Raw genomic sequence first — 16,088 nt, forward strand, 5'->3', positions numbered from 1 at the left:
CACACTCTCTCTCTCACTCACACACACTCTCTCTCTCACTCACACACACACTCTCTCTCTCACTCACACACACTCTCTCTCTCACTCACACACACTCTCTCTCTCACTCACACACACTCTCTCTCTCACTCACACACACTCTCTCTCTCACTCACACACACTCTCTCTCTCACTCACACACACTCTCTCTCTCTCACTCACACACACTCTCTCTCTCTCACTCACACACACTCTCTCTCTCTCACTCACACACACTCTCTCTCTCACTCACACACACTCTCTCTCTCTCACTCACACACACTCTCTCTCTCTCACTCACACACACTCTCTCTCTCTCACTCACACACACTCTCTCTCTCTCACTCACACACACTCTCTCTCTCACTCACACACACTCTCTCTCACTCACACACGCTCTCTCGCACGCTCTCACGCTCTCGCGCGCTCTCACGCTCTCGCTCGCTCTCACGCTCTCACGCTCTCGCACGCTCTCACGCTCACGCTCTCGCACGCTCTCACGCTCTCGCACGCTCTCACGCTCTCGCACGCTCTCGCACGCTCTCGCACGCTCTCGCACGCTCTCACGCTCTCGCACGCTCTCACGCTCTCGCACGCTCGCACGCTCTCACGCTCTCGCACGCTCTCGCACGCTCTCACGCTCTCACGCTCTCGCACGCTCTCACGCGCTCTCACGCTCTCGCACGCTCACGCTCGCACGCTCTCGCACGCTCTCGCACGCTCTCGCACGCTCTCGCACGCTCTCGCACGCTCTCGCACGCTCTCGCACGCTCTCGCACGCTCTCGCACGCTCTCGCACGCTCTCGCACGCTCTCGCACGCTCTCACGCTCTCTCTGTGTGTGTGCATGCGCGCGAGTGTGTGACAGTCACTCACACACACTCTCACGCACGCTCTCACGCGCGCTCTCACGCGCGCTCTCACGCGCGCTCTCACGCGCGCTCTCACGCGCGCTCTCACGCGCGCTCTCACGCGCGCTCTCACGCGCGCTCTCACGCGCGCTCTCACGCGCGCTCTCACTCGCGCTCTCACTCGCGCTCTCACTCGCGCTCTCACACGCGCTCTCACACGCGCTCTCACACGCGCGCTCTCACACGCGCGCTCTCACACGCGCGCTCTCACACGCGCGCTCTCACACGCGCGCTCTCACACGCGCGCTCTCACACGCGCGCTCTCACACGCGCGCTCTCACACGCGCGCTCTCACACGCGCGCTCTCACACGCGCGCTCTCACACGCGCACTCTCACACGCGCACTCTCACACGCGCACTCTCACACGCGCACTCTCACACGCGCACTCTCACACGCGCACTCTCACACGCGCACTCTCACACGCGCACTCTCACACGCGCACTCTCACACGCGCACTCTCACACGCGCACTCTCACACGCGCACTCTCACACGCGCACTCTCACACGCGCTCTCTCACACGCGCTCTCTCACACGCGCTCTCTCACACGCGCTCTCTCACACGCGCTCTCTCACACGCGCTCTCTCACACGCGCTCTCTCACACGCGCTCTCTCACACGCGCTCTCTCACACGCGCTCTCTCTCACACGCGCTCTCTCTCACACGCGCTCTCTCTCACACGCGCTCTCTCTCACACGCGCTCTCTCTCACACGCGCTCTCTCTCACACGCGCTCTCTCTCACACGCGCTCTCTCTCACACGCGCTCTCTCTCACACGCGCTCTCTCTCACACGCGCTCTCTCTCACACGCGCTCTCTCTCACACGCGCTCTCTCTCACACGCGCTCTCTCTCACACGCGCTCTCTCTCACACGCGCTCTCTCTCACACGCGCTCTCTCTCACACGCGCTCTCTCTCACACGCGCTCTCTCTCACACGCGCTCTCTCTCACACGCGCTCTCTCTCACACGCGCTCTCTCTCACACGCGCTCTCTCTCACACGCGCTCTCTCTCACACGCGCTCTCTCTCACACGCGCTCTCTCTCACACGCGCTCTCTCTCACACGCGCTCTCTCTCACACGCGCTCTCTCTCACACGCGCTCTCTCTCACACGCGCTCTCTCTCACACGCGCTCTCTCTCACACGCGCACTCTCTCACACGCGCACTCTCTCACACACTTACTCTCTCTGTGTGTGTGCGCGCGCGCGCGCGTGTGTGAGTGTGTGACAGTCTCTCACACACACTCTCACACACACTCTCACACACACTCTCACACACACTCTCACACACACTCTCACACACACTCTCACACACACTCTCACACACACTCTCACACACACTCTCACACACACTCTCACTCAAAGTGTGTGTGAATGTGTGAGAGTGTGTGAGTGTGACAGTCACTCTCACTCGAACACACTCTCTCACTCTCACACACACTCTCTCACTCTCACACACACTCTCTCACTCTCACACACACTCTCTCACTCTCACACACTCTCTCACTCTCACACACACTCTCTCACTCTCACACACTCTCTCACTCTCTCACACACACACTCTCACACTCTCACACACTCTCACTCACTCTCTCTCACACACGCACTCTCTCTCACACACGCACTCTCTCTCACACGCACTCTCTCTCACACGCACTCTCTCTCACACACGCACTCTCTCTCACACACGCACTCTCTCTCACACACGCACTCTCTCTCACACACGCACTCTCTCTCACACACGCACTCTCTCTCACACACGCACTCTCTCTCACACACGCACTCTCTCTCACACACGCACTCTCTCTCACACACGCACTCTCTCTCACACACGCACTCTCTCTCACACACGCACTCTCTCACACACGCACTCTCTCTCACACACGCACTCTCACTGAGTGTGTGTGAATGTGTGAGTGTGTGAGTGTGTGACAGTCACTCTCACTCTCACACACTCTCTCACTCTCACACACACTCTCTCACTCTCACACACTCTCACACACTCTCACTCTCGCACACTCTCGCACACTCTCTCTCACTCTCTCACACTCTCTCACACTCTCTCACACTCTCTCACACTCTCTCTCACTCTCTCACACTCTCTCTCACTCTCTCTCACTCTCTCACACACTCTCACTCTCTCACACACTCTCACTCTCTCACACACTCTCACTCTCACACACCCTCTCACTCTCACACACCCTCTCACTCTCACACACTCACTCACTCTCACACACACTCACTCTCACACTCACACACACACACACACTCACACTCACTCACACACTCACTCACACACTCACTCACACACTCACTCACACACTCACTCACACACTCTCACACTCTCTCACACTCTCTCACACTCTCTCACACTCTCTCACACTCTCTCACACTCTCTCACACTCTCTCACACTCTCTCACACTCTCTCACACTCTCTCACACTCTCTCACACTCTCTCACACTCTCTCACACTCTCTCACACTCTCTCACACTCTCTCACACTCTCTCACACTCTCTCACACTCTCTCACACTCTCTCACACTCTCTCACACTCTCTCACACTCTCTCACACTCTCTCACACTCTCACACTCTCTCACACTCTCTCACACTCTCTCACACACACACACACACACACACACACACACACTCACTCTCTCTCTCTCTCTCTCTCTCTCTCTCTCTCTCTCTCTCTCACACACACTCTCTCTCACACACACTCTCACTCTCACACACACTCTCACTCTCACACACACTCTCACTCTCACACACACACACACTCACACACACTCACTCTCACTCTAACACACTCTTTCACACTCTCACTCTTTCACACACTCACTCACTCACTCTCGCACACTCTCTCACTCTCGCACACTCTCTCACTCTCGCACACTCTCTCACTCTCGCACACTCTCTCACTCTCGCACACTCTCTCACTCTCGCACACTCTCTCACTCTCGCACACTCTCTCACTCTCGCACACTCTCTCACTCTCGCACACTCTCTCACTCTCGCACACTCTCTCTCACTCTCGCACACTCTCTCTCACTCTCGCACACTCTCTCTCACTCTCGCACACTCTCTCTCACTCTCGCACACTCTCTCACACACACACTCTCACACACTCTCACTCTCTCACACTCTCACTCTCTCACACACACACTCACTCTCACACACACTCACTCTCACACACACTCACTCTCACACACTCACTCTCACACACACTCACTCTCACACACACACACTCTCACTCACTCTCTCTCACACACACTCTCACACACACACTCTCTCACACACACTCTCACACACACTCTCACACTCACTCTCTCACACACTCACACACTCACTCTCACTCACTCTCTCACACACACTCTCACTCTCACACACTCTCACTCTCACACACTCTCACTCACACACACTCTCACTCTCACACACTCTCACTCTCACACACACTCTCACTCTCACACACACACACACTCACACACACTCACTCTCACTCTAACACACTCTTTCACACTCTCACTCTTTCACACACTCACTCACTCACTCTCGCACACTCTCTCACTCTCGCACACTCTCTCACTCTCGCACACTCTCTCACTCTCGCACACTCTCTCACTCTCGCACACTCTCTCACTCTCGCACACTCTCTCACTCTCGCACACTCTCTCACTCTCGCACACTCTCTCACTCTCGCACACTCTCTCACTCTCGCACACTCTCTCACTCTCGCACACTCTCTCTCACTCTCGCACACTCTCTCTCACTCTCGCACACTCTCTCTCACTCTCGCACACTCTCTCACACACACACTCTCACACACTCTCACTCTCTCACACACACACTCACTCTCACACACACTCACTCTCACACACACTCACTCTCACACACTCACTCTCACACACACTCACTCTCACACACACACTCTCACTCACTCTCTCTCACACACACTCTCACACTCACTCTCTCACACACTCACACACTCACTCTCACTCACTCTCTCACACACACTCTCACTCTCACACACTCTCACTCTCACACACTCTCACTCACACACACTCTCACTCTCACACACTCTCACTCTCACACACACTCTCACACACATACTCTCACTCTCACTCACACTCACTCTCACACACACTCTCACTCTCACACACACTCTCACTCTCACACACACTCTCACTCACACACACTCACACACACTCTCTCACACACTCTCACTCACACTCTCTCACACACTCTCTCTCACACTCTCTCACACAGTCTCTCACACAGTCTCTCACACAGTCTCTCACACAGTCTCTCACACAGTCTCTCACACAGTCTCTCACACAGTCTCTCACACAGTCTCTCACACAGTCTCTCACACAGTCTCTCACACAGTCTCTCACACAGTCTCTCACACAGTCTCTCACACAGTCTCTCACACAGTCTCTCTCACACAGTCTCTCACACAGTCTCTCACACAGTCTCTCACACAGTCTCTCACACAGTCTCTCACACACTCTCTCACACAGTCTCTCACACACTCTCTCACACACTCTCTCACACACTCTCTCACACACTCTCTCACACACTCTCTCACACACTCTCTCACACACTCTCTCACACACTCTCTCCACACTCTCTCACACACTCTCTCACACACTCTCTCACACACTCTCTCACACACTCTCTCACACACTCTCTCACACACTCTCTCACACACTCTCTCACACACTCTCTCACACACTCTCTCACACACTCTCTCACACACTCTCTCACACACTCTCTCACACACTCTCTCACACACTCTCTCACACACTCTCTCACACACTCTCTCACACACTCTCTCACACACTCTCTCACACACTCTCTCACACACTCTCTCACACACTCTCTCACACACTCTCTCACACACTCTCTCACACACTCTCTCACACACTCTCTCACACACTCTCTCACACACTCTCTCACACACTCTCTCACACACTCTCTCACACACTCTCTCACACACTCTCTCACACACTCTCCACACACTCTCTCACACACTCTCTCACACACTCTCTCACACACTCTCTCACACACTCTCTCACACACTCTCTCACACACTCTCTCACACACTCTCTCACACACTCTCTCACACACTCACACACACACTCTCTCACACACACTCTCACTCACACTGTCACTCACGCACACTCTCACTCACGCACACTCTCTCTCACACACACTCTCACTCACACACACTCTCACTCACACACACTCTCACTCACACACACTCTCACTCACACACACTCTCACTCACACACACTCTCTCACACACACTCTCACTCACACACACTCACACACACTCTCACTCACACACACTCTCACTCACACACACTCTCACTCACACACACTCTCACTCACACACACTCTCACTCACACACACTCTCACTCACACACACTCTCACTCACACACACTCTCACTCACACACTCTCACTCACACACACTCTCACTCACACACACTCTCACTCACACACACTCTCACTCACACACTCTCACTCACACACACTCTCACTCACACACACTCTCACTCACACACACTCTCACTCACACACACTCTCACTCACACACACTCTCACTCACACACACTCTCACTCACACACACTCTCACTCACACACACTCTCACTCACACACACTCTCACTCACACACACTCTCACTCACACACACTCTCACACACTCTCACTCTCACACACACACACTCTCACTCACACACTCTCACTCACACACACTCTCACTCACACACACTCTCACTCACACACACTCTCACTCACACACACTCTCACTCACACACACTCTCACTCACACACACTCTCACTCACACACACTCTCACTCACACACACTCTCACTCACACACACTCTCACTCACACACACTCTCACACACTCTCACTCTCACACACACTCTCACTCTCACACACTCTCTCACTCTCACACACTCTCTCACTCTCACACACTCTCTCACTCTCACACACTCTCTCACTCTCACACACTCTCTCACTCTCACACACTCTCTCACTCTCACACACTCTCTCACTCTCACACACTCTCTCACTCTCACACACTCTCTCACTCTCACACACTCTCTCACTCTCACACACTCTCTCACTCTCACACACTCTCTCACTCTCTCACTCTCACACACTCTCTCACTCTCACACACTCTCTCACACACCCCCTCTCACACCCCCCCTCTCACACCCCCCCTCTCACACCCCCCCTCTCACACCCCCTGAGAGAGTGAGGGTATGTGTGAGTGAGAGAGTGACTGACACACACACACACACACACACACACACACACACACACACACACACACACACACACACACACACACACACACACTGTGAGAGAGTGTGTGACAGTCACTCTCTCACTCACACATACCCTCACTCTCTCAGGGGGTGTGTGTGAGAGAGTGAGCGTGTGTGAGAGTGTGTGTGTGAGAGAGAGAGTGTGTGTGTGTGTGTCTCTCTCTCACTCTGAGAGTGTGTGTGTGTCACGCGCTCTCGCTCACTCTCACACACGCACTCTCTCTCACACACGCACTCTCTCTCACACACGCACTCTCTCTCACACACGCACTCTCTCACACACGCACTCTCTCACACACGCACTCTCTCACACACGCACTCTCTCACACACTCGCACTCTCTCACACACTCGCACTCTCTCACACACTCGCACTCTCTCACACACTCGCACTCTCTCACACACTCGCACTCTCTCACACACTCGCACTCTCTCACACACTCGCACACTCACACACTCGCACTCTCTCACACACACGCACTCTCTCTCACAGACTCACACACACTCGCACTCTCTCTCACCCCCCCCTCCCTCCACCCCTCCCTCCACCCCTCCCTTCCTCCCTCCCTCCACCCCTCCCTTCCTCCCTCCACCCCTCCCTTCCTCCCTCCCTCCACCCCTCCCTTCCTCCCTCCACCCCTCCCTTCCTCCCTCCACCCCTCCCTCCATCCTCCACCCTCCACCCCTCCCTCCCTCCCTCCACCCTCCACCCCTCCCTTCCTCCCTCCACCCTCCACCCCTCCCTTCCTCCCTCCACCCTCCACCCCTCCTCCCTCCACCCCACCCTTCCTCCCTCCACCCCACCCTTCCTCCCTCCACCCCTCCCTTCCTCCCTCCACCCCTCCCTCCACCCCTCCCTTCCTCCCTCCACCCCTCCCTCCACCCCTCCCTTCCTCCCTCCACCCCTCCCTTCCTCCACCCTCCACCCCCCCCTTCCTCCACCCTCCACCCCCCCCTTCCTCCACCCTCCACCCCTCCCTTCCTCCACCCCTCCCTTCCTCCACCCTCCACCCCCCCCTTCCTCCCTCCACCCCCCCCTTCCTCCCTCCACCCCCCCCTTCCTCCCTCCACCCCCCCCTTCCTCCCTCCACCCCCCCCTTCCTCCCTCCACCCCCCCCTTCCTCCCTCCACCCCCCCCTTCCTCCCTCCACCCCTCCCTCCACCCCTCCACCCCTCCCTCCACCCCTTCCTCCACCCTCCACCCCTCCCTTCCCCCCTCCACCCCACCCTCCCCCCCTCCACCCCACCCTCCACCCCTCCCTTCCCCCCTCCACCCCTCCCTTCCCCCCTCCACCCCTCCCTTCCCCCCTCCACCCCTCCCACCCCTCCCTTCCTCCCTCCACCCCTCCCTTCCTCCCTCCACCCCTCCCTCCACCCCTCCCTCCACCCCTCCCTTCCTCCCTCCACCCCTCCCTCCACCCCACCCTCGCCCCCACCCCACGTGTATGATGCTGATTGGTCAGTCATACACTTCTCTTTACAACGCCCACTTTGTTAAAGTAAAAAAAGCATAAATGTTAAAATGCTCATTGCTTTGTCACTAAGTTTTTTTCAAAAAACAACACTAGTTACCTACAACACAGCGCCGATTAGACTAGGTAGGAGATAGGGAAGTATGAAACATGGTGACAGCCTCTTTAAATACTTAGAAAACAGTTTTATAGTATTTTGAGTGCTGAATATTTTTAATGTCTTTTTTAATTATCTATATAGCGCCAACTTATTCTACAGCACTCACATTACAATTCAGAGGGAACATGTACAGACAATATTAGACATTACATAGTGATTGAATTAACAATTTAAACAAGAGGAGTGTGGGCCCTGCTCACAAGAGCTTACAATCTATTCTTTATATCATCAGGTATACAAGGCATTGTGGATGCATACCGTCAAGCCTTGCCACAGGTCCGTCTGTATGGCCCAACAAACTTCTCTCCCATTATTAACCACGTGACCAGGTTTGCAGCTTCTGTGGGACAGCAGAAAACTGCATCTGTGAGTACAAATGTTGTTTTATTAAATATACTATGATTTAGTTGCATTTTTTTTCAATGGGTTATTTGAGTTTAGAATAACGAACTACTCTTATTATATAATTTATTATTTTTTCTAATGCGGTCAGTAACTGAGTTTGGTTGTGGTGCTCATATAGACCCCTTTAGTCTATATACTAGGTGTAGCCAACTTACCTGTTTTTCAGGCTGGCACTATTTTAATTACCATCTCTTTAGCATTACCCCAAGTTTATTTAGACCTCAGACATCATTCCCCTCCAGCTTCTCCTTGGTGTTGCAGTTGTGGGTATTTCCAGAAAATGTGTCTGTATGCAAACTGTATATAAACAAGCCATTTGCTGCTTACTCTCTGTCATCCTTATAATATATATTCTTTGAAAATGTTTGCTGTAATTATGGAATGTTCGCCATAAAACTAATTTGCGTTTTTTTTGTTTGTTTGTTTTTTTTTTCATGTTCCCAGCAATACTTTGTACTCTTAATCATCACGGATGGGGAAATCACAGATCTTAATGATACCAGAAACGCTATTGTCCAAGCTTCTAAGCTTCCCTTGTCTATCATCATTATTGGTGTGGGAAGTGCGGATTTTAAAGCAATGGAATTTCTTGATGGAGACAATGGAGTTCTGAAATCTTCAAGCGGGGAGCCTGCGGCCAGAGACATTGTCCAGTTTGTGCCATTCCGACAATTCCAAAATGTAAGTTTACATTTTTATGGTGATGAGCCTCTTGGTTTTTATATTTACAGTGGAAGTTTTAGTATGACTTTTGCAACATTTTATGACTAATCTCATAAATAATAATTCATATGCAATGATTTATATTTTGAGCATGTTTCTTAGGTGTGGAATCCCACAATTTGAAGTAATATCAGCTCTGGCTCAGTCACTTCTCTGGTATTCAAATTTCAACAGAACTTACACTTAGAACAATTTGTCAATAGATAAATATCTAGTCTTATTCATTTTGTGTTGCTTCAGTTGTATAAAATTATCTTTCTAAAAGTTGGCTGTACGTGCACCTTAATTTATTCCTTTGCATAGCTCAAGATGACCGCAAAGCATTTTATCAAAATATGCAAATGCTCACATTTTTTCAAACTCAAATTTTTGTTGCATAGTTTAGGTTGAAGAAAAAGTCAATTTTGCACAGCTTATTATCCTGGTAGTGTTAGGGTATGTGCACACACATTAATTACGTCCGTAATTGATGGACGTATTTCGACCGCAAGTACCGGACCGAACACAGTGCAGGGAGCCGGGCTCCTAGCATCATACTTATGTACGATGCTAGGAGTCCCTGCCTCGCTGCAGGACAACTGTCTCGTACTGAAAACATGATTACAGTACGGGACAGTTGTCCTGCAGCGAGGCAGGGACTCCTAGCATCGTACATAAGTATGATGCTAGGAGCCCGGCTCCCTGCACTGTGTTCGGTCCGGGACTTGCGGCCGAAATACGTCCGTCGGTTACGGACGTAATTAGTGTGTGTGCACATACCCTTAAAGCAGAGAAGGGTAAAAGAACCACTGTGGGGCAGAAGCCAATTTTCCTCATCTTAGGCCCCATGCACACGAACGTAAAAACACCCGTAATCACGGGCCCATAGACTTCTATTGGCCACGGGTACCTTCCCGTATGCTTACGGGAAGGTGCCCGGGCCGTTGAAAAATATAGAACATGTCCTATTTTAGGCCGTAATTACGGCACGGGCAGGCCCATAGAAGTCTATGGGGCTCCCGTAATTACGGGTGACTACGTGTGTGCACCCGTAATTACGGGAGCGTTGCTAGGCGACGTCGGTGGATAGTCACTGTCCAGGGTGCTGAAAGAGTTAAACAATTGGCAGTAACTCTTTCAGCACCCTGGACAGTGGCTACCGATCACAATATAGATCAACCTGTAAAAAAAAAAAAGACATTCATACTTACCCAGAACTCCCTGCTTCTTCCTCCAGTCCGACCTCCTGGGATGACGTTACAGCCCATGTGACCGCTCCAGCCAATCACAGGCTGCAGCGGTCACATGGACTGCCGCGTCATCCAGGGAGGTCAGGGCTGTATGTCGAAAGAGGGATGCGTCACCAAGACCACGGCCGGGTAAGTATGAATTTATTTTACTTTTACTACGGAAAGGGCTGTCCCTTCTATCTATCCTGCACTGATAGAGAGAAGGGGCTGCCGATTAGTGCAGTGCAATTTTGCATCAAAAACGTGCCCGTAAATACGGGTGGAATACTGGTGACACTAGACCCATATTTACGGGCACGGGTCCGTAAATACTGGTGCAATACGGGTCGAATACGTGTGACCAAGGACCCGTATTTACGGAAGGAAAAAAATACATGAGGCCTTAGTGGAAAAAATCCCTTACAAATATGAGAATATAAGGGCTCGTTCACGCTGTACAACCTATTGTCTATACTGTACCTCTGTAGACTTACAAACTAATGTTTTCTTCTTTCAGATTCCTGATTGATTCAGGTTTCAGAGCAGGATACATCTTCCATGTATCCAGGATACATTGAAGCTGTATCTGAAAAAGTAAAAAATTATTTAAAAAAAAATAAATTACAAAGTTGCACAAAACACTAATACACTGTTTTAGTAATAATAAAAAAAAAGTCTTCAAAGGTTTACATGGCCTTTAAGTTACAGACACTGTATAGGCCAGTGGGTTATTTTTTAACTATAGACATTCATTTTGTTAATACAAACCTGTCCCCTTTCTTTTTTCCTCTGCTTTTCAGGCCCCACGTGAAGCGCTAGCTCAAGCCATTCTTGCCGAGATTCCTAATCAGCTAGTCTCTTATTTCAAGTTTCTAGGAATGCCCCCTGTGAATCCTCCAAAGCCGAAAACTGCATAGGAAAATGGGAAAACTCCACATATAAGGTGCTGCTACAAGCAGAAGTTAACATACAGAATTTCTCACCTTCATCGTCTGTATTAGGACTTTTTTCAGGGTATTCTATTATTTCTTTATCTAAAGTGGTGGGTCAGTCTACAATCAATCAATGGACGTTCCTAGTGACAACCAATAACACTGAAGCTGCAAAGGTCTTGCTGGCCTTTTATCATATTTTATTTAGGGTTTGACATGGATATTTTCTACTTTGGGTTTATTTCTAGGTGGAGAAAGATCTTATGAAGGCTTCTTCATAGTAGAGCGATAATGCTAGCTATCTATGATAAACTGTCAAAATCTTCTCAGTGTTTCTAGAATAGGCAAAGGTGTAGATAAACCAGTGGTGGCCCATTACAAATATGTAAAAACTATCACAGTGCAGTGGCGGCAATTCAATATAACTGGAGAATGAGATGTATTTAGTAAAAAGAGAGGTAAGGCATGTCACCGTTCCACCTCAAATCTAATTGGAAAATCAACCTGCATAGATATAGGTTTTTGGTGTTCTTTGTTAGTTGTCCTCAATTACTTTTTACTGACAGATGGATGTGACTGAAGAATACCACACTAGCAGTTAGGGTGCCCATACACGTAGTGGCGGTGCATTACAAAACTGAGCTTCTCAGCCACGTGGCACACTACAGCTGCTTGTATGAGCATCCTTACACTCAAAAATTAGCCAACCACATTGAATCTGACCAAGTTACGTGTATTATAATGTAACCGGCTTCCAGTTATGTCCACAGTTAGCTCCTAAAATAAGCCCAATTTCATCAATTACCGTATATACTGAAACCAAATAGAATATTTATGCAGGACCACAAGTTTTAGTGAGAGAAACTATGTAATCCTTTCGATTAGGTAATGGCATTATTTTCTGTTCAGCCCTGATATTTTTGCCTTAACTGCATAATAATAACGTGGTTAGTTACAGTTTGATATTTTACAGAATATACACATTTAATGTTAGATCTACAAAAACAAACACTCATATTATGCATGTGTGCAGAATATCCACATAATGGCCATAATCCCCCTTGATAATGAACATAAGATTTTGCGTAAAAGTTTGCTAGATCATCATGCAGTTAAATAAATGTATTAGTCTTTGATATGCAAAAGGTGAAGAAAAAACAAGGCACTACTGCCTGTGATTCCAACAAATCTTGTTTTATTTCTGCACCAATTGATACAAGGCAGCGACGTTTTGGCCAACCGGCCTTCCTCAAGCTGTATATTGGATTTACTACTTTTTGGATACCTGTGAGGAATTGGGTGATCTCTCCATCCAAGATCCATTGTGGCGCACATTTTCATTTTATACTTTAAGCATTATTATTACAATTGCCAGATTTCTGTATATCGCCAAATTAATCAGATTCTTTATTGCCTATGTCATGGCTTGAAAAGGGTCTTTTAAAGGGGTATTTACAGAATCAACATTTATCAACTAGCCACAGGATAAGTGTCCGTCGCTTCATTCAAGCAGGAACCCAACCGAACCCAATCGTGCGCCTTGCAGCTCCATTCACGGTCTGTGGGACTAATGGAAACCGCAGAGCACTCTACTTAGTCTCATAGACTTGGAATGGAGCAGCACCGCACACACTCGTCCACCGTTCCATCTATGCTGTAATAATAGGTTTAGATGACACTTTGTTATGCTGTGCTGTTTATACAATATGCTTTAGCAGATGCCTTACCTTACTATGCATTCGCTTTTATTAATATGTGCCTTTTTTTACTTCCCCCTCTAAGATAGAGGTTAATTGATGCCATATTTTCTGCACTTTCTGCTGTTAAATGAACATTAGAAGAAAGTTATAATACGATTTACTATTCCTTGTAGTTAGTAGAAATATCCATATAGTAATTTCAATTTTTCCCTTCTATATATCCGTTATTGTTACAGTATGCATTACTTGTAATACAATTTACAGTTGTATTATGCAAGATTTTGTAGTTTTCAAATAATGGTTTTGTCTTTTTATTTTTCATAGAAATGCACAATAAAATATATACAAATATTAGAAGTTGTCTGAGTTTTTCAACATTTTAATTTTTGACCTTATTCAAATACAAGAATTGTAACATCTAAATCGGTACAATGGAAAACCTAAGTCACATTAATTCTGAGAGCAAGGTCCAATCATACCCAAATAACTGAACAATTAACCAGGAGGGGGAACTAAAGGTACAGGTGCAATATCGACTACCAAGTTGTCAGAGTTTTTGTGTGTAGACCATGCTAGAATAATACAAACCTGTAATTTATCAATCTGCACAGGAGTATGTACACATTTAATATTTCTTGCAAACCTCTTCTAAGGCCGGGTTCCCACGTAGTGTAAATCCTTCAGAATTTCCGCAACAGAATCTCGTGCCCACACTGCGGAAAAAACCTGCAGCGTAATTCTGCGATGCGGAATTTAAATCTGCAGCATGTCAATTCATTCTGAATTTTTTTTTTCCCCATTTAATTCATTGGGGGTGCAAAACCCGCAACAGAAAGTCAAGTGTTCGACTTTTGCGGCGGAATCGCAGAGATTTCACCGCAAAAATCGCAACTACGGAAAATGTAAAAAAAAACAGAACATTTTCCCAGAACGCTCTCAGCCTTCCTGTCGTCCGGTCTTCTGGGATGACTTTTCATCCCATGTGACCAGCTGCAGCCCATCACAGGCTGCGTCACATGGCCTACAGTGTTCTTGTAGGAGGCCGTACTACACGCAGAGACGAGGGATGGGGTAAGTATGAACAGCTTTTATTTTGACAGCGCTGCTTTCCGCAGTGGAAATCATTAAAAAAAACTGGTTTTTTTTGGATGGAAGCTGCTGCTAGTTCCATGTCGGATATGCTGCATAGTCTTTACGCAGCATATCTGACCTGTGCGAACCCGGCCTAAGACATAATTTTGGGGTTTGTCTATTGCCACCGAGAAGGCTTCGTTCACATCTGCGCTAGGGCTCCATTCTATCTGAGCTTTCCGTCGGAACGGAGCCCTGACAGACACAAACGGAAACCATATGTTTCAATCTCCACTGATTTCAATGGTGACTGATCCGGTGCCGGTGGTTTCCGTTTGTCTCTGTTGTGCAAGGGTTCCGTCGTTTTGACGGAATGACTAGTGTAGTCAAGTGGTGATGGAAACACAAACCTTTAGCTTCCGTTTGTCTGTCAGGGCACAGTTCCGTCGGAACAGAGCCCTAGCGCAGATGTGAACGAAGCCTTATGCCACCTGTAACACAGAGTGGTGGTTGTTACTGTGCGGATTGACACAGCACATTCTCGCTATATACCCCATTCTCAGAATACAGGCTGTACAGATCTCTACATAAGTTCTCTTAGATGCAGAAATCTGAACTGGAAATCTATCCTCTACTATTGTTTCAATTATATACTCCATACCCATCTCAAACTTGTGGCTCCCCCGCTGTTGCAAATGGTACTTTATGTGGCAATGTAAAGTCTGGCAGTTGCAGATTTCTGATTTTGTGTAGCATTGAAAATTCCTGACATTTTCAGTGTCTTTATATGCAGCCTGCTATTGCTCTGAGCTGAACATAGAAATCAGTAGTCAATCGCTCATAGTTGTTCTATGTAAAAAAGTGCACAAGCTGTACAACACACAGGAGATACGATTCCAGACACAAGGGGTATCTACAATAAGAACATTGACCATTACCATTTTCTTGTAAACCGCATACATGCAGATATTCTGCGATAAACTATTTCCCACTTATAACAAAAATCATAATACTTGCATGGGACTTTTTTGACTTTAGTGAAAATTTATTCTGTAACTAAGTGATGAATTGCTTATTTATTATGCTGGTTGGTTCAATTATCAGCACAACGTTTTTCACCTTTTTCCATCACTACAATGCAATTTGGAC

At 48.8% G+C, this 16,088-nt stretch overlaps 1 protein-coding gene across 5 annotated transcripts in view; it reads left to right on the forward strand.

Moving 5' to 3' along the window:
• Positions 1 to 14,121, forward strand: part of CPNE1 (copine 1) — a 97,696-nt gene extending 83,575 nt beyond the window's left edge. For all 5 annotated transcript variants that reach the window (XM_075845342.1, XM_075845338.1, XM_075845339.1 and 2 more), the window contains 3 exons: positions 9,133 to 9,266; positions 9,750 to 9,986; positions 12,037 to 14,121. In XM_075845342.1, coding sequence (XP_075701457.1) covers positions 9,133 to 9,266; positions 9,750 to 9,986; positions 12,037 to 12,153 — 488 coding nt within the window. In that variant the 3' untranslated portion in view covers positions 12,154 to 14,121. The remainder of the gene's footprint in view (positions 1 to 9,132; positions 9,267 to 9,749; positions 9,987 to 12,036) is intronic.
• The last annotated feature ends 1,967 nt before the right edge of the window (positions 14,122 to 16,088 follow it).

Source organism: Rhinoderma darwinii, chromosome 13 (assembly GCF_050947455.1).
Source record: "Rhinoderma darwinii isolate aRhiDar2 chromosome 13, aRhiDar2.hap1, whole genome shotgun sequence".
Classification (NCBI taxonomy): Eukaryota; Metazoa; Chordata; class Amphibia; order Anura; family Rhinodermatidae; genus Rhinoderma; species Rhinoderma darwinii.